General features: G+C 41.1%; 1 protein-coding gene across 1 annotated transcript; it reads right to left on the bottom strand.

Moving 5' to 3' along the window:
- Nucleotides 1-7,839: 7,839 nt before the first annotated feature.
- LOC132821697 (extracellular calcium-sensing receptor-like) lies at nucleotides 7,840-25,389 on the bottom strand. Its single transcript, XM_060834401.1, has 3 exons — nucleotides 25,274-25,389; nucleotides 8,835-8,937; nucleotides 7,840-8,628 (listed from the first exon to the last, which is right to left on the bottom strand). Exons 1-3 carry the CDS (start codon nucleotides 25,387-25,389, stop codon nucleotides 7,840-7,842), a joined length of 1,008 nt encoding a protein of 335 aa, XP_060690384.1.
- Between the last annotated feature and the right edge of the window lie 821 nt (nucleotides 25,390-26,210).

Genomic DNA, 26,210 nt, shown 5'->3' with positions numbered 1-26,210 from the left:
TCTTCAACTCTCCTCCTCCATATCTCTGTTTTAAATGGGTGACTACCTATCCTGAGATTAAGCCCTGTGCTACTATATTTTGCACAAGGGTAAATGACTTATCTGCATTTAGGCTGTCACGTTCCCTAAGAATTTTGTATATTTTCACACACCTCTTGCAGAAAGCTAAAAATCCAAGACACCAGGTTATAGTTCAACAGGTTTATTTGGAAGCACTAGCTTTTGGAGCATTGTTCCTTCAGCAGGTGGTTGTGGAGTATAAAATCGTAAGACGCAGAATGTATAACAAAGGTTTGCAGTGTGATGCAACTGAAATTATATATTGAAAAAGACCTAGATTGTTTGTTAAATTTCTCATCTTTTAGAATGACTATGTTGGTTTCAGTTCTTTCATATGCAAATACCAGAATATGTTTTTTAAAAGTTACAATCTCAAGTGAACTTTAACAACAGGTGCCATGTCGGCCCAGATAATGCATTGAAGGCGTGAGGTGCCCTGTATGAGGTTGTCTGCGTCCATATGTTCACACTGATTCAATTTCTAAAAACAAAAGGGATTTACATAATCTTACATGGATTCCTGCAAATTTTGAGCTAAATAAAACGTAATTCTGCAAGTACAAATTCACCCCACAAACTTGTGTGTGTGTGTGTGTGTGAGTGTGTGTGTGCAGGGGTAGGGTATGAGTGTCTGTGAGAGAATATGTGTACGTGTATGTGTGTGAGTGTGAGTGGAAAGTGCTATAAGTCTGTGAGATGGTGCATGTGTGGGTGTGCGTGGGCGTGTGTGTATGAGTGTATGAGAGATCTTGTGTTTGAGAGAGGATCTGTGTGAGTGTATGGGTATGTAGGACTGTGTGTGTGTGTGTGTGTGTGTGTGTGAGAGAGAGAGAGAGAGAGAGAGAGACAGAAAGAAGGAGAGTACGCTGTGGGGTCATCTGTAGTGTGACTTGAACCCAAGGGTTCGTTTGAGGCCATCCCCTTGGGTACTGAACATGGCGTTCAGCCTCTGCTTGACCACTGTGCAATTGCTGCTTGTTCTGAAGTCTACCTTGGAGGATGGTCACCCAAAGGTCTGAGTTTGAATGTAGTTTTTGGCTCCTGGGAAGTACTGGACTGAAGTGTACCCTGTCGGTTGCAAGTCTTGTTGGTCTCCTGAGGAGGTCATTACAGTTTCTTGCTGTGGCACATCAGAACTGGTGGTCGATGAGTTGAGCATCATACCCCATTCTTATGAGGGCATCCTTGAGCACTTCCAAGCACCCGTCATTTTCCTCCTCATTTGAACACATCCTGTGCTTGTCCATAGGGGATGGCTGTTTTGATATGTTTATGGCAGAAGTTGGAGAAGTGTAACATCATGAGATTATCCGTGGGTTTGCGGTAGAATGAGGTGCTGAGGTGCCCATCTTTGATGGAGATGCATATGTCCAAGAATGAGACAAATACTAGAGAGTAGTTCGTGGTGAGTTTGATGGTGGGATGAAACTCGTTGTTATCACTATGTAGTTGTTTCAGTGACTCCTCACCATGGGTCTAGAGGAAGAAAATGTCGTCAATATACCTGGTGTAAAGAGTTGATTGGAGATCCTGCATAGAGAAGAAGTCTTGTTCGAACTCGTGCATGAAAATGTTGGCACATTGGGTGCAGGTTTGTGTGATTTTTAACTTTGTACACCCAAGTCCAACACCAGCACCCCCAAATCAAACTCTTGTGGAAGAGCTCAGTCGTGGTAATGTCATCATCACCAGCAAGTAGGCAGTTGATGAGTGGGCCTAGTATGAACTGGTGGTGGCAACTTCAGAGAGAGTTTGGATTTCCGGAAGCTTCAGCATTGATGAGGTGGTCCTAGAACTGAGTCATAGCTTCTTTATACAGCAACTTTAGTTTTTCATCTTTCTCTTAGAATTCAGTTAAATTCTCTGAACTAAAAATACATACTTGTCCTTCGCCACTTCTTCTTGTTATCAACAATTTCATCAAACATCATCTCTCAGGAAATTCAATTTCCTTATCTTTCTTCTTTCATCTGTCCTTCTGATTCAATTTATGGCTTTGTGAACTTATTATCATACAGTCAGGATAAATCACAGAATATATTCCTGTCATGTCTTAGTTGCCTGATGTTCCACTGGCTTCGCAATCACAGTAAATATCATTTTCACTTGTGATCCAGTGATATCATTTTCAACAACACAGGGTAGTCCTAGAGCCGAGAGTGTCTCTAGTACTCCTGCCATCACTTCTTCACACTGCAACCTCATTTTATATAATGGAGTACTTCATGTTTCATCATGAATTCCACATATTACCACCTTTATTTTGACAATAATCCTTCTGAATTACATATGTCCACATCTCTCACTATCAAAGATTGACTTGCTCCTGTATTTCTAAAAATGTTATTTTTTTTCACCTACTCCTCCTCACATATATGTCTAAACCTTACTTTTGCAGGTAAATTATTTAAAGAGATCATTTTTCTTGGATTTTCTACTCAACCAGCCCCTGGCCAAGTTATACATTCTGATGCAGAATTTTAGTTTCCATTGTGATTTCCAGGGCTATTGCAGGTTCCAGGGTTTAAATGTTTTAGTAGGGTCAGAGCTGGGGTATAAGAGGGGGAGGTGTGGCATTGCTTGTCAAGGATAGTATTACAGTGGTGGAAAGGACAATGGAGGAAGACTTGCCATCTGAGGTAGTTTGGGCTGAGGTTAGAAATAGGAAAGGTGAGGTCACCGTTAGGAGTTTTCTACAGGCCTCCTAATAGTTTGAGAGACGTAGAGGAAAGTATTGCAAGGATGATTCAGGAGAAGAGTGAAAGTAATAGGGTGGTTGTTATGGGGGACTTTAACTTCCCAGATATTGACTGGGAAAGCTATAGCTCGAGTTCGTTAGATGGGTCGGTGTTCGTCCAATGTGTGCAGGAGGTAGGTGAGCACTTCGGGGACAGTGACCACAACTCGGTGACTTTTACTCTAGTGATGGAGAGGGATAAATGTGCACTGCAGGGCAGGAGTTATAGCTGGGGGCAGGGAAATTATGATGCGGTGAGACATGACTTAGGATGTGTGGGTTGGAAAAGTAGGCTTCAAGGGAAGGACACAAATGATATGTGGAGCTTGTTCAAGGAGTAGCTATTGGGTGTCCTTGATAAGTATGTACCAGTCAGGCAGGGAGGAAAGGGTCTTGTGAGGGAGCCGTGGTTTAATAAGGAATTGGAATCCCTTGTAAAAGGAAAGAGGGCGGCCTATGTAAAGATGAGGCGTGAAGGTTCAATTGGGGCGATTGAGAGTTATAAGGTAGCCAGGAAGGATCTAAAGAGAGAGCTAAGAGCAGCGAGAAGGGGACATGTAAAGTCCTTGGTTGGTAGGATTAGGAAAAACCCAAAGGCTTTCTATAGATATGTCAGGAATAAAAGGATGACTAGGGTAGGTATTGGTCCAGTCAAGGATAGTAGTGGGAAGTTGTGCGTGGAGGTGGAGGAGATTGGAGAGACACTAAATCAATACTTTTTGTCAGTATTCACTCAGGAAAAGGACATTGTTGCTGATGTGAATATTGAGTCACAAGTGATTAGAATGGATGGCTTTGAGGTATGTAGGGACGATGTGTTGGAAATTCTGGAAAGGGTGAAAATAGATAAGTTCCCTGGGCCTGATGGCATTTATCCTAGGATCCTCTAGGAAGCTAGGGAGGAGATAGCAGAGCCATTGGCCTTGATTTTTATGTCGTTGTTGTCTACAGGAACAGTGCCAGAAGACTGGAGGATAGCGAATGTGGTCCCCTTGTTGAAGAAGGGGAGTAGGGACAGCCCTAGTAATTATAGGCCAGTGAGTCTCACTTCTGTTGTGGGCAAAGTCTTAGAGAGAATTGTAAGGGATAGGATTTATGAACATCTGGATAGGAATAATGTGATCAAGGATAGTCAGCATGGTTTTGTGAAGGGCAGGTCGTGCCTCACAAACCTTATTGAGTTCTTTGAGAAGGTCACCAAGGAAGTGGATGAGGGTAAAGCAGTAGATGTGGTGTATAAGGATTTTAGCAAGGCGTTCGATAAGGTACCCCATGGTAGGCTACTGCAAAAATTACGGAGGTATGGCATTGAGGGTGCATTAGAGGTTTGTATTGGGAATTGGCTGGCTGGAAGGAGACAGAGGGTAGTAGTTGATGGTAAAGGTTCATCTTGGAGTGCAGTTACTAGCGGTATTCTGCAAGGATCTGTTTTGGGACCATTGCTGTTTGTCATTTTTATAAATGACCTGGAGGAGGGGCTTGAAGGCTGGGTGAACAAGTTTGCGGATGATACGAAAGTCAGTGGAGTGGTGGACAGGGAAGAAGGATGTGGCAGGTTACAGTGGGATATAGATAAGTTGCAGAGTTGGGCAGAAAGGTGGCAAATGGAGTTCAATGTAGCTAAGTGTGAAGTCATTCACTTTGGTAGGAGTAACAAGAAGATGGATTACTGGGCTAATGGTAGGCTACTTGGTAGTGTGGATGAGCAGAGGGATCTTGGTGTCCATGTACACAGATCTCTGAAAGTTGCCACCCAGATAAATAGTGCTGTGAAGAAGGCATATGGTGTACTGGGCTTTATTGGTAGAGGAATTGAGTTCCGGAGTCCTGAGGTCATGTTGCAGTTGTATAAGACTCTGGTGCGGCCTCATCTGGAGTATTGTGTGCAGTTTTGGTCGCCATACTATAGGAAGGATGTGGAGGCACTGGGACGGGTGCAGAGGAGGTTTACCAGGATGTTGCCTGGCATGGTAAGAAGATCGTATGAGGAAAGGCTGAGGCACTTGGGGCTGTTCTCACTGGAGAAAAGAAGGTTTAGGGGAGATTTGATAGAGGTGTACAAGATGATTAGGGGTTTAGATAGGGTTGACAGTGAGAACCTTTTTCCGCGTATGGAGTCAGCTGTTACTAGGGGACGCAGCTTTAAATTAAGGGGTAGTAGGTATAGGACAGATGTTAGGGGTAGATTCTTTACTCAGCGAGTTGTGATTTCATGGAATGCCCTGCCAGTATCAGTGGTGGACTCTCCCTCTTTATGGTCATTCAAGCGGGCATTGGATAAGCATATGGAGATTATTGGGCTAGTGTAGGTTAGGTAGGCTTCGGTCGGCACAACATCGCGGGCCGAAGGGGCTGTACTGCGCTGTATTTTTCTATGTTCTATGTTCCTTTACTACTTCAACAAAGCTCATCGGCTTATACTGTTTTCCACATCCATCATTTCAGTTTCTTGAAAACCACCAACATTGCAACCTCACGTGGTCAACTTTATTACAGTGAAAACACCTGAACATTCTTCTTTTCTCTTTCTGCCTCATAGATTTCCTTTCTACCCTGTGGTACACTACCCTTAAAATCTTCAATGAGATCTCTTTTTTCTCCCACCACCTCAAGATTTCCCTTTTCCACAATTTCTACCCCCCATGGACTGAAATTGATGTCATAAGCCAAACTTTGACTTATAAGCCAGCTCATAATCATCTGCAATTTCGGCTGCTAATCTTGAACTTTTAACTTTCTGCTCTTCCTCATGAGTTTTCATTACATCAGGACGTGAATTTTTGAATTCTTCCAAAATAACAATCTCTCAAGGAACATCATGCATTTGGTCTATTTTCAGACTCGATGTACTTTTGATCAGATCCCTTCCTTAGATATTTGAAACATTATCTACAGGCTTCTGGCAGTAGACCATATGCACTTAAGATGGCTTCCTTCATTCCTCTCTTGATAACTCCGCTAATAGTGATGCAAATAGGTCACTAGCTCAACCTATCATCTTTGGTTGGATTAACAATACCCACATGGTCAACAGCCATTTCATTTGTTCACCTACTTTCAAAAGAAATGAAAAAGTCTTCTATACTCTTCTCGTTGAACTAGAGCAATGCTTGCACAGATACCCCCCGCCCCCCAGGTTCTTACCGACAATATTTCAAGAAGGTAACCAAGATCCTCATTGTTTTCTTATTTTCAAGGCAAATGTAACAGACTCATTGTTAAGTATAACACAATTTATCAAACACTATAGTTAAAACATAACAAAAGAAAGAAGAATATAATAATTTAACTCTATTGGAAAATTTAACAGGATAATAGATACAGTAACTATTATGAATTAATTCTTCCTATATAGTCACATCCCATAAACACATCCCTTGACAAGAAGGCAAATTCAGAAATCAGACTTTTATCACATGTAACCCAGTAGCAGACAGACGGAGGTGGGGGAGGGGGGCGGAGCAAACAAAAACTCCAGAGAGAGCAGCAGCCAATAGATATTTACAGTAGCTTCCAAACTTGGTGAGACTTCAACAGCAAAATCTTAAAACTAAAACAAAATAATGTCAGAAGGCACCTGAAAGCAGATTATTGTACCACAGGTTTATTTGAAACCACAAGCTTTCGGGGCACTTCCTTCTTTAGGTGAAATTACTTTTGCCATATAATCATTTCATCTGCGAAAGAAGCAGTGCTCCAAAAGCTTGTGATTTCAAATAAATCTGTTGGACGATAAACTGGTGTCGCATGAATGTTGACCTTGGCCACCCCACTTCAGCACCAGCTCTTCCACAAGATGTCTGGAAAACTAAAACAAAACTCGGAATCCTGGCATGTGAGAGCAGTCCACATCCATCTAGGTTGCTTCAATTGTTCCAACTTTTAAAAAAGCCTCTCAAGAAGTTTACTTTCACTGGCCAGTTCATCACACTTGCCATAAAACATCTCTTAAAACAAATCAGGATAAAATACATCTGTGAAAGCCACAGGATCGTTCAATACCGCTTAGGGCGAAGTTCAATCATTTCACAACTTTACCAAGTCTCTAAATGAAGCTTTATTGTTTCCATAAATAACAAGGGGGCAGAACCACACGGCCACTCTGTATTTTGAAATCTATTTTTGTCATTCTTTCTTTGACATTTGGGTGGAATCATCTCTTCAATTTATCTAGAACATAGAACATAGAAAAGTACGGCATAGAACAGGCCCTTCGGCCTACGATGTTGTGCCGAGGATCTATATCTATCTCTGCACTTGAGTTTCTATTGTTTATTTCTCCTGAATCGTGACTTGTCTTTTTACAACCTTCTTCTGCCCTCCTGTACCAATAATTTTTTGGAGGTCGTGTTTACCCCACTTATTACTGTATCTTCCCTAGTAATGAACTGGGTCTCTTTACTGCCTAAAAATACTTGCTAAAGGAATGCTACTAACGTTTTCACAATGATAGTTTGCTTGCCTTTCTAATTCTACAATTACCCAAACCTGTCAGGACACTGTGACATCAGACTTTCCTCTCCACTCTTCCCGAAGTAACAAGCTAGGGAAAACGGCTAAGCTCCGCCTTTCAGAACTGCCCCTTATTAAAATGCTTATATGTTTCGAACTGCCGAATTACAGAAATCTGATTAACTTCCTTCTTGTTTCTTCCGACGCAGTATCTGATCCTCTCCTCCTCTGGGAAAACCACACGTTTGCATGTGAACTTCTGCTATATACAACTGTCAATCCCTTTCGGCAGTCTTGTGTGAATTTAAATAGCCGCAAGTGACCATCTTGTCAACTTTAGTCATGGACTGCTACAACACAGACCAACACAAAATGCCAGTATCAGTGCACCAGGCTATAAAATAGCCTTCATATACAACAAAATCGAAGTAAACTACATCTTTATTAGAACAAAACCAAAAGGCTATCGAAAATAAATGGAAATATTGAATGAGCAATAAATATTTATTTTCGAACGGCAATCACCAGATTGAATATTGTGCGAAGAGAAATAAAGGAGATTTAGAACTATAGTGAAGACGTTTTGCCCATCATGTTTTTCTTCGTATTTTTTTTCCCAATTTCACTAAGATAATATAACATTTCGGAGCAAAAATGCAGACAAGTAAACCAAAGCTCGACGCCCAAATAGCAAACACTTCGACAGCCACCGTGTACTTTCCAGGAGAGCTGACATAAGCCGGAATAAAAGTGATCCAAACAGCACAGAAGATCAGCATACTGAAAGTTATATACTTCGCGTCGTTGAAATTATCTGGAAATTTCCGGGCAAGAAAAGCTAGCAGGAAGCATACAGTGCAGAGAAGACCAATATAACTGGATACAAAATAAAAGGCTTTTAAAGAGCCCACTTCACATTCCAAAATAATGACGTCTCTATAATAGGTCATGTTTTTCTTTGGATAAGGAGGTGATACAATGAGCCAGATTGTGCAAATTAAACCTTGAAGAAATGTAAGAACGAACACGCCTAACCGTTGCTGCATGGGTCCAAACCAGTTCATCAAGTTGTTGTTGGGAAGAGTTGCTTTAAACGCGACCACAACAAGAACAGTTTTCCCCAAAATACATGAAATACAGAGAACAAATGCGATTGCAAACGCAGTCCGCCGCAACATGCAGGACCATCCGGTCGGTTTCCCAATGAAGGTAAGTGAGCACAGGAAGCAAAGCGTTAGTGCAAAGAGAAGGAGGAAGCTCAGCTCCGAATTGTTCGCTCGAATGACAGGGGTTTCCGGATGCTGGAAGAATACAGCAGCTGCACCTAGTGAAAGGCACACGCCCACTACAACAAGTGCCACTAAAACATAGCCCAGAACCTCTTGGAAGGAAAGAAATTCAATCGTTTTGGGAACACAACGTTCTTTTTGCCGGTTGGCTCAGTATTCCAAAGGGCATTTCACGCAATCGGTGGAATCTGAAAGAATGAAATATTCTTCGTTTTAATACGCAAAAACATATAGTCCACAAGATAGCATTTATTCGACTCCATGTATGTACTTGCCTGTGGTGTTGCTAATCTCACCATCGGCGCACTCTGCGCAGTCAAAACAACATATTGGCTGACCTTTCCGGCTGACCTTTCTTGTTCCGGGAGGACAAGGTTCTGAGCAAAGCGCACGTGGAATCTAAAACAAAGGAAACCCGTGTTACCCATATATTGGATACATAACGTAACACGCACGGAATTTATCATTGTTGGGGGTATGTTACACAGACGGGAACCCGTCTCTTCCACTGTGACCTGTAAGTTCTTTTTCCCGTCGAATATTATGCAAATAGTTGTTTTCAATGTTGACTGTTCAATGCATTGTATCCACCCCTTCGCTCAGCACATTCAGGATCAAACAATTCTCTGGATATTATATTTCACATGCGAGGCCTTGATCCTATGATTGACCAATCTTCTGCCACAGGAAAATGTGTGCCTGTGATTGTCTCTGTCACATACCGTCGTGTGTGTTGGTGATCAAGCTTCCATGTCAAAAGAACTAGGTGATCCATGAACCTGTCCGACTTCAATGATAGTGGAACGCATCATGTATGCATTCAAATATTTTCAAACATTTTCAGCTCAGTAGAGCTAACCAGTAAACCAACACTACAACCCCATTCCCGGACTTCAGACCTCAGTAACTGAGCAATCTAGATGTCGAGAAACAACTGAGCACAGTGGATACAAGCTAAACTCCAAATTGTCCAAAGATTTGTGGAATAGTATCCAAGTACCCTCGCTCACATCCGATAGTCAGCAAAATTGTAATATTATTTATGCTGTCAAACACTACTCGCTCAACGGTACAATGCAACTAAGAATTTTAGATTTAAAATTAGAAGGAGATTTTATTGCCATGTGTACTCAAGTACAGAGATACAGGAGGACAGTGAAAAGTGTTCAATATTGCATTATTCAGTGCCATCTTAGGCATGCATTCGGCTTTCTCTCTCCCTTTTCCCTAAACTCCTTCACTGTCCCCTGCGCAGGTTCTGCAAGGACGGTGAATAGATTAAAATAGTTTTAAAAACTATGAAGGAAGAAAAAGCTACGTTTATACGAAACTGACGAGAAATGAAAGAGAAGTGACTGTGAGGTAATTGCATTATCACCACTAATTCCCTTCCAGATAACACATCAACCATGGAGCTCTTTACAATGAAATTGCAACATCAGTTTGAAGATTGCTTCGGATGTCTTGAGTGAGGAATTGGTCGACGTGAATACAGATTGCATTCTTTAAAATGTATCGCTAATCTGTAGAACAGGTGTTGTAAAATATGAATAGGAAGAGTCTCTAACATGTAAAGTTGAGACTTATCTGTGAAACTCTGTCGTACGTTCAACGGAGGTACATTTTTTTTCCAAACTGCTAATGGTAATTATTGTCTGTTAGCTCGCAGTGCTGTGCGCTCCGTGACTGCAGCTGTAATAATACCACCTAAAGGAGTCATCCTCAATCTGCATTCGTGCTACCAACCAGGGGTAGCAACGCAAACTTGCATTCATGTCACATGATTTGCAAGAATGACCGAATCTACAGCACAGACACGAACTGTTCCTTGCCCCTTCGAATACTCCATAAAAAGTTAGTGTAGCACTCTATGTCCACTCGGTGTCAGTAACATAAACGTCAATTATTTTCTCTCTCGCGAGTTTCTGTATCTTCCCATTAAACCCATCGATAAAACCATTTAATCTTTCTGCATACATATAAACAATATATTTTTAAAATCCCATTTCCGCGAAGAATTAAAGGCAGGATGAATTCAAAACCGAATGGATAGGTTTCATTTCAGAAGCTGAGCAATAAAAAATAGTGAAGAGCATTTTGGAGATTTCATGTAAGTATTCTTTGGGTAACTGAACAGCATTTATGATTGAACAGCATGTACCTTCTCTACGTCTATGCTACCAAGGCTTTCTTAATCTTAAAATACGATATCAGATTATCGTTCTGAAAGTAACCAAACTTGCCGATTGGTTACAACAAACAAGTACAGAAATTACTAAATAAATTCAACACCCTAGTAGCCTCTGTGAAGAGAAAAAAGAACCAACGTTTTGTGTTCAGGGTTCCACCATTTTGGCTCTAAACTTTCCAGATTCATCCAAATAATGTGTACAGAAAAATCCCAATTCCATGAAAAATTAAAAGCAGGACGAATTCAAAAACTAATGCTTAGATTTCATTTCAGCTGCTTTGCAATAAATAAAGCAATTAGAAATGGAGGATGAAAACTGCATTCCCAACTGTTGAGTCGCACAGAAATACTCACAGGGAGAATGAAGAACATAATCAGATTTCAGGGTTCAGGGAAGAAATAAAAACGGGAACAAGTGCCCTAGAAAACTAAACAGCTATGTATAAAGCCAGGGCTCTATGAAAAGCAATACATAAAGGCCTTACCAGTGACGCCCCCAGTCTAACGGTTCATAAAAACACTTGCGCTGTTTTTGAATTTTTTTCACATTTTAGTGTCACTTTTTTACTGTGGTTTCTCAGTGCCAATTGTAAGGAAAATACCTAATTTCCAGTGGAGCTCCACACGATATCTCGAATGCTCAGGACAAGTTCTTGTTCATCTGGAGCGGAACCTTCATAATATCCAATGTTTACACTTTCAAGTGAACCGTCCAAATTCATTGTAAGTTTATTAAGTCATACGTTGGGATTGGATCACCATTTTCGTCAAAATACACGACTTCCCCAGTATGATCAGTGAAATTTATTGAGTGTAGAAAGTGCAGCAGCTACAGAAGGACAATGAAAGTCATATTAACGTTTGTCGGTCATTAGGAAGCATGCATTACAATTAATTTAAAGAAATGAGCACCAATAATTTAGAAATGAATAATGCTACAAATTAGCATCCAGACATGAACAAATACAGTTTGACGAACCATCTAGCCTTTTTACAAGTTTCCGATCTTCCGTCTTAGATCAAAATGCCAATATTTGCCGGAATGACTCTACTTGAGAATATGTGGAGTCCAGCCGCACGGCAAAGACTTGACTGACAGTATGGAATAGCTTCCAGTGAGTGCCTAATTGTTAGAGTGACATGATTTACCTTAAACTTTCTACTGAGAACTAAAGTACCGTCAGACCGTGAAAAGACGAAACTCGACAATGCCTATCTCACCACAAAACGTGGCATTCATATTTTGAGCACTTATCGCATTGTTACTAGTGGCACACCCTTGGCTACAAATTAACCTTTTCATTTTCTTACATCACAACAGCGACTAAACCTCAAGGTGTTGCTATCCTTGAAGTGATTCGGGCCTTGGAGATCCTTATAGTCATATATTTAGGCTTGATATATAACTTTCTGTGTGAGTGAATCTGCAGTGTTTCTAAATGCTATTTTCATCTTGACGCATGTTTGTCATAATGGATTGGTTTCCTCATTCTCTGACGTAAATACTGTATTGGATTCTTCTGAACATGACTGATTATTAAAAGGTAGTGTGAAAAAGGCCACAAATGAAAGTAAAGTATAACACTCTACAAAACTGAGATCGACCTGAAAGATATTTGAATTTTTTTCCTACCTGCTAGGGTTCAAGTCTTGAAATGTGAGAACAAGTATTATGCATGAAAGGGCCATTGCCTTCTTCATATATCAGCAGATCATCAAGTGCTTGAGCGACAGCATAGACGGCTTTGTACACATAATAGGAACTTCCTTCTATTATCGCTGGAAGGTAGGCATTTTCTAACCCATCCAAATGTCCACTCCCTGTGCATGACGGCACCTCAAATGTGGAACTTTCAGTCTTTGTTATGTCATCCTTCATGAAAGAGCAGGAGAATACAGTTTCCCAAAATTTCTTCACAAAAATGCTGTCAGGAAACCTTGAAGGATGAATTCTCAGAAGATATTCTCTGAGGCCAGCTATTTCTGCCTTCCGAGTTGTTAGACCAATGGCCCCAGTGAGAAAACTTGCTCTTCCTTCATGTAAGGAGAAAGTGAGGACTGCAGATGCTGGAGATCAGAGCTGAAAATGTGTTGCTGGAAAAGCACAACAGGTCAGGCAGTATCCAAGGAGTAAGAGAATCGACGTTTCGGGCATGAGCCCTTCTTCAGGAATGAGGAGAGTGTGCCAAGCAGGCTAAGATAAAAGGTAGGGAGGAGGGACTTGGGGGAGGGGCGTTGAAAATGCAATAGGTGGAAGGAAGTTAAGGTGAGGGTGATAGGCCAGAGTGGGGGTAGGGGCAGAGAGGTCAGGAAGAAGATTGCAGGCTAGGAAGGCGGTGCTGAGTTCGAGGGTTGGAACTGAGACAAGATGGGGGGGGAGGGAAAATGAGGAAACTGGAGAATTCAGTGTTCATCCATTGGGGTTGGAGGGTTCCTAGGCAGAAGATGAGGTGCTTTTCCATCAGCCGTTGCATTGCCATAGTCTGACGATGGAGGAGTCCAAGGACCTGTATGTCCTTGGTGGAGTGGGAGGGGGGGTTGAAGTGTTGAGCCACGAGGTGGTTGGGTTGGTTGGTCTGGGTGTCTCAGAGGTGTTCTCTGAAACGTTCTGCAAGTAGACGGCCTGTCTCCCCAATAAAGAGAGAGCTAAGAGTAGCAAGGAGGGGATATGAAAAGTCCTTGGTAGGTAGGATTAGGGAAAACCCAAAGACTTTCTATAGGTATGTCAGGAATAAAAGAATGACTAAGGTAGGAATAGGTCCAGTCAAGGATAATAGTGGGAAGTTGTGCGTGGAGGCTGAAGAGTTTGGGGAGACACTGAATGAATACTTTTTGTCAGTATTCACTCAGTAACAGGACATTGTTGCCGACATGAATATTGAGTCACAATTAATTAGAATAGATGGCTTTCAGGCATGTAGGGAAGAGGTGTTGGAAATTCTGGAAAGGGTGAATCCTAAGATTCTCTGGGAAGCAAGGGAGGACATTGCAGAGCCATTGGCCTTGATTTTTATGTCCTCGTTGTCTACAGGAATAGTGCCAGAAGACTGGAGGATCGCAAATGTGGTTCCCTTATTCAAGAAGGGGAGTAGGGATAACCCTCGTAACTATAGGCCGGTGAGTCTCACTTCTGTTGTGGGCAAAGTCTTAGAGAGAATTGTAAGGGTAGGATTTAGGAACATCTGGATAGGAATAATGTGATCAAGGATAGTCAGCATGGTTTTGTGAAGGGCAGGTCGAGCCTCACAAACCTATTGAATTCTTTGAGAAAGTTGACTAAGGAGGTGGACGAGGGTAAAGCGATAGATGTGGTGTATATGGATTTTAGTAAGGCATTTGATTATGTTCCCCATGGTAGGCTACTGCAAAAAATACGGAGATATGGCAGTGAGGGTGAATTGGAGGTTTGGATTAGGAATTGGCTGGCTGGAAGAAGACAGGGGGTAGTAGTTGATGATAAAGGTTCATCTTGGAGTGCAGTTACTAGCGGTGTTCTGCAAGCATCTGTTTTGGGACCATTGCTGTTTGTCATTTTTATAAATGACCTGGAGGAGGGGCTAGAAGGATGGTTGAGCAAGTTTATGGATGATACGAAAGTCAGTGGAGTTGTTGACAGTGAGGAAGGATGTGGCAGGTTACAGCGGGATATAGATAAGCTGCAGAGCTGGGCAGAAAGGTGGCAAGTGGAGTTCAATGTAGCTAAGTGTGAAGTCATTCAATTTGGTAAGAGTAACAAGAAGATGGAGTACTACGCTACTGGTCGGATACTTGGTAGTGTGGATGAGCAGAGGGATCTTGGTGTCCATGTACACAGATCTCTGAAAGTTGCCACCAGGTAAATAGTGCTGTGAAGAAGGCATATAGCGTACTGGCTTTTATTGGTAGAGGAATTGAGTTCCGGAGTCCTGAGGTCATGCTGCAATTGTGTAAGACTCTGGTGCGGCTACATCTGGAGTATTGTGTGCAGTTTTGGTCGCCATACTATAGGAAGGATGTGGAGGCACTGGAACGGGTGCAGAGGAGGTTTACCGGGATGTTGCCTGGTATGGAAGAAAGATCGTATAAGGAAAGGCTGAGGCACTTGGGGCTGTTTTCATTGGAGAAAAGAAGGTTTAGGGGTGACTTGGTAGAGGTGTACAAGATGATTAAGGGTTTAGATAGGGTTGACAGTGAGAACCTTTTTCCACATATGGAGTCAACTATTACGTCGGGGCATAGCTTTAAATTAAGGGGAGGTAGGTATAGCACAGATGTTAGGGGTAGATTCTTCACTCAGCGAGTCGTGAGTTCTTGGAATACCCTGCCAGTAGCAGTGGTGGACTCTCCCTCTTTATGGGCATTTAAACGGGCATTGGATAGGCATATGGAGGATAGTGGGCTAGTGTAGGTTAGGTAGGCTTGGGTCGGCACAACATCGAGGGCCAAAGGGCCCGTACTGCGCTTTATTTTTCTGTGTTCTATGTTCTATGTTCAATGTTCTAAGCAGCATTGCAAAGTGACTCTTGCCCAGTCACCATGCCTCTGGCCTATTATTACTTAATAATAACGACTGTAAAGTTTAACACATTTTCTTTGTTTATTCATTCTTCTGCCTTCATTTTCTTTGTTGCTTTCAGTGTTTTAAGTTGGTGCTGGAGAACAACGACACTATACAAAACTTTCATTGCATTTTGCAACAACATACAGATGATGATAAATCAATCAAATAAACAATTCTTCAAAGCTATATGAGTACATGCTCAACATATTGCATTTGCCTTCAAATAAAATCAAACTTTTATTTGACTTCGTATTATCTCCTGAACCTGTAATTTTTACTAAAATCTTATGCACAAGAACTCATAACTCTCATGTTCCGCTTGGGGACTCTGCGGCCTCTCGGACTAAATATCGAGTTCAATACTATTAGAACTTCATTCCATCTTGCCATGTTTTGTACTCATCCCACGCTGTGTCCTGTTATAATATGGGTTGTTTTTAGCACAGTCACCCAAACGCACCTACTTTTAGGCCATTTGTCATATTGCATGGATCGTAATCAGAACACATCACCCACCTTCTCACTCCTAGCTGTTTTTATCTCTTATTTCGTTTTTTTTTCCTGGCATGCTCTATAATTCTCTCCATCTGGGGTCTGTCTCCACCTAACCGCTTACTTCTTCCCTACTTCGGCTTTGGCATAAATATTAGATTTTCTTAATTACTAACAGCTGTGATGAATAGTCATCGAACGTGAAAAGTTATCTCTGTTTTCTTCCCACAAATGCTACTAGACTTGCTGAGTTTCTTCAGCATTTTCTATTTATTTTTCAGATCTCCAGTACCCGCTTTGTTTTATTGGGAAATAATGCACTTCATTCCGTATGGAGAGTTTGCCCATGCAAATCATAGAAGACGTTAACAATCACACATCACCAAGTTATAGTCCAATAGCTTTCATTGCTTCTTTATCAGGAGGTTGTGAAGCAGGACCAGAAGACGGAATTCATAGCTGTGTCAGGCAGCGGAAACGATAAACCTAGATTAAGTCTTTGATCTTTGAGAATGGGTGATTTAAAGGAAATTTTGGGACTTGCATTTTAAAGGACCGAATTGAAGAAACCCATTCTAAAACCCATTCTGGCACTGTCATCTTTTACTATAAATTATGTGTCTTATGGTCCTGCTTCACAACCACCTGAAGAAGGAGCAGTGCTTCAATAGCTCGTGTCTCCAAATACATTATTGGACTATAATCTAGTGTTGTAGTTTTTAACTTTGTCCACTCCAATACAACTCCAACTCTTCCAAGTCAAATCATACATGAGCAGACTGAGAAGAAAACTATACCATCCCCAAAACGAAAGGAATACCAATGCTAATGGATAGACAAGCCAACATAATAAAAGTGCAGCTTATACATGCAATTCATACCCAGACAAACATAAAACATCGGTGTATGCATTTGACCTTAGGCTACAAAACAGATTTCACAAATAACAATAAACCTGATAGAAAATCGAATTAATTTGCTTTTTTATTCATTAGAAAAAAAACACAAATGCATTAAAAATGTTGGCAAATTGCTTCATCAGCAAGAAATATTAAAATTGCTCAAACATCTACAGGAATAAGCTCCTCAACACCTTAAAATATGGAAGTAAAGGAATAGTTATTCCTCAAAGTTGTTACCTTTATTAAAATTACCGCCTCTGCTTTTTTTGAGAGCAGCAAGATATGAAAAACTCTTACAATTTACATGGCAACAAATCTGCATGCAACTGTAAAATAACAGAACCAAAGTAGAAATTAGTGGAAAAGCTCAGCGGGGCTAGCAGCATCTGTGCAAAGAAAGTAGAGCTTAAAGTTTAGAGTCTGATGATTTTTTTCATCAGAACTATTAGCAAGTAAGAAAAACTAGTATCTATGCTGAAGCCGATGTGAGGGATAGGGTGGTGAGGTGGAGAAAGAACTGTTTGGACAGATGGTGGAGATGGAATCCAGAGACAAAGCCATACCAATAGGTAGGCAAGGTGATAATGAGTGGCAGGCCAGACAGTAGAAAAGCTGTGTAAGAGCTAACAGTAACAAAGTAGAATAGTAGTGCACCACATACACTTGACAATGGGCCTGTGAGTATATGCAAATGGGTGACTCTGCAAAATGCAACCCTTGTCATAACATGACCAGACCTTGGATGAAAAAGAAAATGGAAGAATCAAATCAGGCTCTAAAGTTCTTCAAGTTGATGTTGAGTCCTAGCTGCAGTAAGGAATCCTGCAAGCAGAAAATATTTGTTCTTTAAACTTGCACTCAAGTGCACTGAAACGTGGTAGTATATTGGTCTAGTTACATGATGTGTTGAAGTGACAGGTAACTGGAAGCGCAGGGTTCTATTTGGCGGTGTTTTGCTGATTAGATATCCAGGCTATATTTTGACCTTTCGTTGGTGTGAAGACGGCATTGTAAACAGCGAAATCAATAGACTACTAACACAGTAGTTAAAATAAAGTGCGGGTGAAACATTGCTTCACCTGGCACATTTGTCTCAGGCCTTGGAGCTGAGGAAGGAGGAGGTAAATGGGGAGGTATTGCATCTTCTGCAATTGAATGCAAATGTGCCATGTGAGTGTGAGGAGACGGTGGCAGTGCAAGAATAGTATGGCAGAGAATTCCAGAAGGAATGGATCTTGCAGAATGCTGACAGACGAGACTTGTCGTGGCATTCACTTGGAGGTGATGGAAATGGCAGTTTAAAATCCTTTCATTAAAAAGGCTGGTGTGGTGGCAAGTCAGGGCGAGAGGGATCCAATCCTTGTTGCAGATGGGAAAGGAAGGGGTGAGGGTTGAAGTGTGGAAGATGGATCAAACATGGCTCAAGACCCTATTGACCTCCATGGTGTACATTTCTGATCAACCACATATCCCTACCCCTGGAATGTGGCATCATCAGAACACAGCTGAAAATGTGTTGCTGGTCAAAGCACAGCAGGCCAGGCAGCATCTCAGGAATAGAGAATTCGACGTTTCGAGCATAAGCCCTTCATCAGGAATGAGAGAGAGTAGCCAAGCAGGCTAAGATAAAAGGTAGGGAGGAGGGACTTGGGGGAGGGGCGATGGAGGTGGGATAGGTGGAAGGAGGTCAAGGTGAGGGTGATAGGCCGGAGTGGGGTGGGGGCGGAGAGGTCAGGAAGAAGATTGCAGGTTAGGAGGGCGGTGCTGAGTTGAGGGAACCGACTGAGACAAGGTGGGGGGAGGGGAAATGAGGAAACTGGAGAAATCTGAATTCATACCTTGTGGTTGGAGGGTTCCCAGGCGGAAGATGAGGCGCTTCATCAGAACACAAGCGACAGAGAATGGGACTGCCACTTCAACATACCAAAGTGTTCCCATGATAACATTTCTGTTACAGTCCTGCTGCAGTGTACAAACGAGTGTCAACACAGGCTTAGAAAACTGCATCTCATTTTCTGCTTGAGGACCATTTAGCGTCAAGAACTCACTATTGAGTCCAATATCTTTAGAGCCTGATTTCGTCCTTCCATGTTTTGTACCCACACCTCACTGCGTCCTGTTATGAGATAGGTTGATATTATTGCAGCCACACATTCTCAATTACTTATAAGCCAGTTATCAAACAGATGCGTTCAGCACACTTCACCCATTTTCTCACTCCGAGCTGTTCTTGTATATTATTCAGCTTTTCTTCTGTACTGGCCTACAATCCGTTATTCTCGGTTTATCGATCATTTTCTAATCTCTCCCTCTGTTTTGGTTCCATTTCCATCTATACGCTCACCTCTCAGCAACTTTGGCTTCAGCATAAATATCAGTTTTTCCAAGCGACTAGTAGTTCTGATGATGAGTCATCAGACTTGAAATGTTAACTCAGTTTTCTTCCAACAGAGACAACCAGACTTGCTGAGTTTCTTCAGCACTTTCCATCTGTGTTACAGACCTGCAGTATCCACAGTTCTTTGTTTGATCATAGAACAATGTGTATGTTCTAAGCGGAGAATATATAGAGCAAAGTGGTAAACAAGCAGAATGACAAGAAACTTACCTCACCCGAAGCGCTAAAGGAAAACTAAGAGGAAAGGATTGAAAGGCGAACTTCATTGAATTAACAGAAATTGCTGGAAACAATCAGCAGCATCTTGCATCATCCGTGAAGAGAAATCGGAGTTAATATTTCGAGTCGGTGCAGTTCTGAAGGGTCACTGGACACAATCATTAACAACGATTTCTCTCCACAGATGCTGCTAGACCTGCTGAGTTCTTCCTGCAATTTCTGTTTTGGTTTCCGATTTCCAGTATCTGCAGTTCTTCCTTTATTTTTGTTTCGTCAATATCAATATAGCTGTTGCATGGGATTCATATCCAGACAAACACAAGATATCAGCGCTAATGCATGCAAACTTAGGCTACAATGTCGTCTTCATAAACAAGAAGAAACTTGATATATACTGAATCTGCTTTTTTTTATTAGAATAAAACCACAAATATATCGAAAATGATGGCCAATTGTTTAATCAGCAAGAAATATTTATATTGGAACAACAATCTCCAGACTGAACATTTTGCGGGCACAAGCTTATCTTTGTGTTATTCTCCGCTTTGAACAAGATAACATTTTGGAGCACAAATGTAGACAAGCAAACTAAAGCTTGACGCCCAAATTGCAAGCACTTCGATTGCCCCCGAGTATGTTTCAGGAGAACTGGCATAAACCGGAATAAAAGTGATCCAAACAACACAGAAGCTCAGCATACTGAAAGTTATATACTTTGCGTCTTTGAAATTATCTGGAATTTTCCGGCAAGGAAAGCAAGCCGGACGCCTACAGTGGGACAGAAGACCAATATAGCAGGCCACAAAATAATTACGTCTCTATAATACGTAATTTTTTCAGTGGATAGGGAATCGATACAATATGCCACATGGTGCAAATTAAATCTTGAGGAAATGTAAGGACGAACACGACCAAATAATTCTGCATGGACCCAAACCAGTTTATCAAATTTTTGTTGTGACGAGTTTCTTTGAAAGCGACCACAACAAGAACGGTTTTCCTCAACTGAAGAGAACAAACACAATTCCAAATGCAGTCCACCGCATGCAGGACCATCCGGTCGGCTTTCAAATGAAGATAAGTGAACACAAGAAGCAAAATATTAGCACAAAGAGAGGAGGAACTCAGCTCTGAATTGTTCGCTCGAATGATTGGAGTTTCCGGATACCGGAAGAATAGACAAGCTGCACTCAGTAAAGACACACTCTAACTACAGGAAGTACCACTAAGACGTAGCCTAGAACTTGTCGGAAGGAAAATAAAATAATATTTTCGGTGATTGAACCAGAATTCCAAAGGACAGGTCACTCAATTGGTGGAATCTGAAATAATGAAAAACCTTTTTTTAAAAAAATACGAAAATGACTTTGGTCACGAGATAATATAGTATTCAAAGTTTGTCTCTCGCCCGTAGGTGTTCAAAGTTTGTGAACACAAACTTTGAACACTTACGGGCGAGAGACGCTAAGACAAGCCAGGAAATGGGAATCCTGTGCTAACCGCCTAAGCACCACATATAAACAACTCCGATTCCTGCATGAATGCCGAAAGAATCGAATCCTTCCACCATGTGTCAGATACAGACCACCAGTCAACAATCCACAAACCAGGGACACAGCCAGACAGAACAGATTCAGGATGGTCCAGGTAATGATTACAGACGCTCACAACAGACTTCGCAAATACAGACAAGAAATTGCGCGCCAAAAATCGTTAATTTCAAAAACCACCAATCAGGAATGGACCCCGACCATAGAACAGGCTGTCACCATAGTACAGAACAGGACCACACACCGCAAAAAAACGGCACTAAAAGAAAAAAAAATGGCCAAGTTAACACACAACGAAGAGGACACCACAACACACACCTGGGTTAAAAACTTCTCCCACAGACAGCTCACAGACACGAAAAGAACAATACTGGCCAAGGGACTTAGCTACAACCACAGGGACGCCAAGACAGCAGACTTCCTAGCAGCACTAGAATGCACACTCAGGAACAATGGACTGACAGAAGAGACACAACAAACAGTGAGACAAAGTATCGTACCTCTGATAACAAGGAAAAGACAAACACACAACCTCAAAACCAAGGAGAAAGAAGCACTACACTCACTAAGAAACGATAAGAACATAATCATACTACCAGCAGACAAAGGCAGAATGACGGTCATCCTGGACAAATCAGATTACACTCAAAAGGCAGAACAACTACTTGCAGATACCAACACTTACCAAAAGAGGGAGGTTGGCCCCACTCCACAGCTCACCAATAGGATAAACAACACCCCCAGATTCTATGGACTACCTAAAGTACACAAACCAGACATCCCACTCAGACCCATAGTATCACTACCAGGAACACCATCACACAAACTGGCTAAAGAGCTACAACAGAAACTGAAATACCTACTCAGCGGATCCAGACACTCTATACAGTCAACACAAGAATTCTTGGACATCATCAGAAATATACACATAGACAAGGAAAAAAAAACATAGTCTCATTCGATGTAACGGCACTGTTCACCTCTATTGACAAAACCCTAGCCAGAAAAACAATATCCAACCTGCTGGACATACGTAACAGACAACAGACGTTGAACCTATTAACAAAGACGGTATACGTAAACTACTGGACCTGTGCCTCACAACACACTTCACATTCAACAACCAGATATATGAACAAATCAACGGAACACCCATGGGCTCACCGATCTCCGGACTCATAGCAGAAGCAGTAATGCAAAGGTTAGAAAAAACAGTTTTAACGCAATTACAACCCAAACTCTGGGTCAGATACGTGGACAACACCTTTGTAATCATTAAAAACACAGAAATAGAGACACACACCGGATCATCAACGCAACACTCACAGGAATCCTATTCACGAGAGAGGAAGAAAAGGACAACCAGCTCCCATTCCTAGGCGTGATGGTACAGAGAACACCGAACGGAGAATTCACCACGAAGGTATACAGGAAAGCCACACACACAGACCAAGTCTTAAACTATGAAAGCAACCACCCCAACACACACAAACGAGCTGGGAGTTTTTGTACATTGACAAAGTATTTTCCCTGGATTGGGGAGTCCAGAACTAGATGGCATAGGTTTACGGTGAGAGGGGAAAGATATAAAAGAGACCTAAGGGGCAATTTTTTCACGCAGGTGGTATGTGTAAGGAATGAGCTGCCAGAGGAAGTGGTGGAGGCTGGTACAATTGCAACATTTAAGAGGCATTTGGATGGGTATATAAATAGGAAGGGTTTGGTGGAATATGGGCCGGGTGCTGGCAGGTGGGACTAGATTGGGTTGGGAATCTGGTCTGCATGCACAGGTTGGACCGGAGAGTCTGTTTCCATGCTGTGCATCTCTATGACTCTATAACTGCATATGACACACTTAGCGCAGTCCAACCAATGTCCAATGCAAGTTTATGAGAATCTCCCTACATTTCAGTTTTACCACTTTAGAAATAAAATTTATTATTTTGGCTTGTTTTGATAATAACTTGCTAACTTGTGATATTGTATTTAGTGATTGGTCTAATTGTAATGAAATATTTACTTTTCCTACACATGTAGGTTCAAAGTGATACACGATCTCTCCAAACTTTGTAGCAAAATGCACTATTTCATATGGAACTGTGTTGAACTACATTGTCACTAATTTCCGATTTTGTAAATGTGTTAATCTCTCCTCCAATCTGGTCTGGTCTGTTCAGCATTCATAACTCTCAGGTTTCTGTCCTCAGTGTTTTTAGAAAGTGCAGTTTCGGTGTTAAAGTCCAGGTTATTCAGGCAAACAACATTGATAGCTGAATTGATATGAATGAAAAATCACTTTCCTCCTTCTCCCTCTGTGAATAACAAGTCTTTGTTCTCACTCTTTGCTTTCTGTAGTGAAGATAATCGGCAAATCTTTCTGTCAATTTCCCGTGACACCACATTGTCTCATTTTATTGCTGAGCAAAAGTAGAAATTCTTTTGAAAGTTCATTTAAAAATGCACTCAATCTCTTTCTATACCTCCTTCTCAAAAAATCAAAATAATTGGACAGGCAAACTTTACCTGTCTTAAATCAATACGAGCATTTTATTGCATTTTGTTTCATTTCTAAATGTTGTAAATCTGCACTTTTGTCAGGTTTCTGTTACATTTCCTGTCAATGATGTTCGGTTGCAAATGTGTTGCTGGTCAAAGCACAGCAGGTCAGGCAGCATCTCAGGAACAGAGAATTCGACGTTTCGAGCATAAGCGTTGGCTGGTTTGTCATTTTTCTTTCCTCATTGCATTAGTTACATAAACCACTCAGCTGTCCTCTTATAATGTATGTGTGTTTTGTTTAAAATTAAACATTTGTCTTATAGCTCCCAAGATTCATTTAAAATAAGTGGCTGCAATCAAAGTGGATTTTGTTTAGTGTGTCCTGCAGATACTTATTATTTTCAGTTGCACATCGTTTCCTACCATTCCCATGCTGTTCTACATCGTCTATTCTGAATGTTGTTGCCCAGTTTACATTCCCAATCTGTATTCGCAAGCTCGAAAAATTAATGCCCCCCTCCCCCCCCCCCACATTTTTAACCGACTTCCACCATACTTATGTTATTCTCAGTTCTCATTCGCCATTCAAATAAAGTGTATGATCACTGTGTCAAAAGAGCTGTTACTTCTCTTCTTTGCTTCATTCCTCACGTCCAGACCCAAATCTTCACTTGTTGGACTATTCTTTCAATCATCACAATCATCAAGTCCATACCTAATTAACAAGTAAAAAACTGGAAGAGAATGGGGTTTAAATCGTAATATATTGAGAAGGGGGGCATAACTATCCACGGAAAATAGTTTGTAACTTGGTGGCATCTTTGTATTTGTGTGCTGTCCCAATATAATTCAGTGATTTAGCCATCTGGTCATCAACAACGAAAAGAGCATCGATGATTAGGAGAACACAATGTTTCCGACTATCACAAAGTCCATGCAAGAAATTGACGTCAGGGTAACTGCACAAGAGGTTTTGGGTAATTTTATACACCTTGATGAATATTATTCTGATTTTGTTCGCAGATACGCACAAAATATTGCTCAACTGGTTCCAATAAAATTACCGCAGGTGCACAAAGCGTATGTTGAATTGATATGAATGAAAAATCATTTTCCTCCTTCTCCCTCTGTGAATAACAAGTCTTTGTTCTCACTCTTTGCTTTCTGTAGTGAAGATAATCGGCAAATCTTTCTGTCAATTTCCCGTGACACCACATTGTCTCATTTTATTGCTGAGCAAAAGTCGAAAGACTTTTGAAAGTTCATTTAAAAATGCACTCACTCTCTTTCTATACCTCCTTCTCAAAAAATCAAAATAATTGGACAGGCAAACTTTACCTTTCTTAAATCAATACGAGCATTTTATTGCTTTTTGTTTCATTTCTAAATGTTTTAAATCTGCACTTTTGTCAGGTTTCTGTTACATTTCCTGTCGCTGATGTTCGGTTGGCTGGTTTGTCATTTTCGATATATATTCGATATAACTTCAATGCATTACATATAATGTTAGCAATTCCTTTAGAATTCTCTGCCGAGTACGTTACAATTTTTATACTACGAAGACAATAAAGAAAAGTTCGTGGATAATTCCTTGTCGCTCCAAGTCACCATTCTTCTCTTAAACACAATACAGGATTCGTCAGAAAACCTCAGCAGGTCTAGGCAGTATCTGTTGAGAGAGCAACTGTGTCAACATTTCGGCTCTGATATCAATTTTCTTGAGAACTTATTTGGTCCATATATTGCATGCAATATCAAATTGAAATTCAACATTGTAGAATTATTTACAGAGCTGAGAGTGATGATTATTCATAATCATGTTAGGAACAAAAGCAAAACTCTTTAAATGCTACAGTTGATGACTACCCACTGAATTCGGAAAATTAATCCAGATGTGTGGTTATGTGAAATCAGGATTTCTTTATCTATAATGCACTGGCCTACCTTTCACAATACATGCCTGTTGGACTAATGGCAAATGATGAAACATCATGGTTCACATCGAAATGTGCTGAAAATTTGCCGTTGAGGATAACATCACTATCTTCAGACAAACTCATTAAGTCATATTTGGTTCACGGCTTGCAGACCATTCCATCTGATTCCCATGTAGGCACAAGTGCTAGCAACGAGATTTTCAGAAACTTAGCCATCATTTTCTTTCGAGGAACCTTCATTAGACTAAGTGAGATAAGAATAAACGTGAAGCCAAATAACGTCCCACAGCGCCACACAGCAAATGAATCACTTAGGACCTGATCAAACTGATTACTTCCCTGAGACATTGCTCAATCAACCTGCCAGCGGGACATCTTCAATGATATGGTCAATCATGAATAATGGATCCGTATTTCTGCAGATAAAGTTCACGTGAGATTTTTAAAAAAGTGAACTTAATAACTCCAAGTTAATCAAAATTTTCCAATAAGACAACAGGAATGCAAGAAGGATTAATCCTGCTAGTGATTGCCACTAAAACCACAACAAAAACAGGCTATTCAGCCCATGGAGACAATCCGCCATTCAATTAGATCATGGCTCTGATAATCCGCGACTCCAATTTTTTGCCTCAATTAATCCCCTTGTTAATTAAAAGTCTATCTATATCAGATACTCAGACGTACTTAAAGATGAAGCCCTACAACGCCAATGTGGTAAGTAATTCCACAGATTCATTATCCTCAAAGGGAAGATATTCATAGAGCCAGACAGATCTTCAGCACATGAAATGGCCCTTCAGCACATTGTATACATGCCGGAAATCCACAAGGACCTAATTATCCTCTAATCCCATTATCCACCACTTGGCTCATAGTTTTATTTGTTGGGGCATTATAAGTGCATATCTAAATGCTTACTACTAGTTCTGAAGGTTTCTGCC

The sequence above is a fragment of the Hemiscyllium ocellatum genome, chromosome 13 (genome assembly GCF_020745735.1).
Source record: "Hemiscyllium ocellatum isolate sHemOce1 chromosome 13, sHemOce1.pat.X.cur, whole genome shotgun sequence".
Classification (NCBI taxonomy): domain Eukaryota; kingdom Metazoa; phylum Chordata; class Chondrichthyes; order Orectolobiformes; family Hemiscylliidae; genus Hemiscyllium; species Hemiscyllium ocellatum.
Note: the sequence above shows the minus strand (reverse complement) of the source record. Positions and strands in the feature narration are given on the sequence as shown.

Bases quoted from the DNA above. Each gene is read 5' to 3' on its own strand.
- LOC132821697 (XM_060834401.1), bottom strand. From the start codon at position 25,389: ATGAGTTTGTCTGAAGATAGTGATGTTATCCTCAACGGCAAATTTTCA. The intron at 8,938-25,273 runs GTAGGCCAGTGC...CCTTTGTTTTAG, and splicing joins ACAGGCATGTATTGTGAAAG to ATTCCACGTGCGCTTTGCTC. The intron at 8,629-8,834 runs GTGAGATTAGCA...TCCTTCCAAGAG, and splicing joins CTGCGCAGAGTGCGCCGATG to GTTCTGGGCTATGTTTTAGT.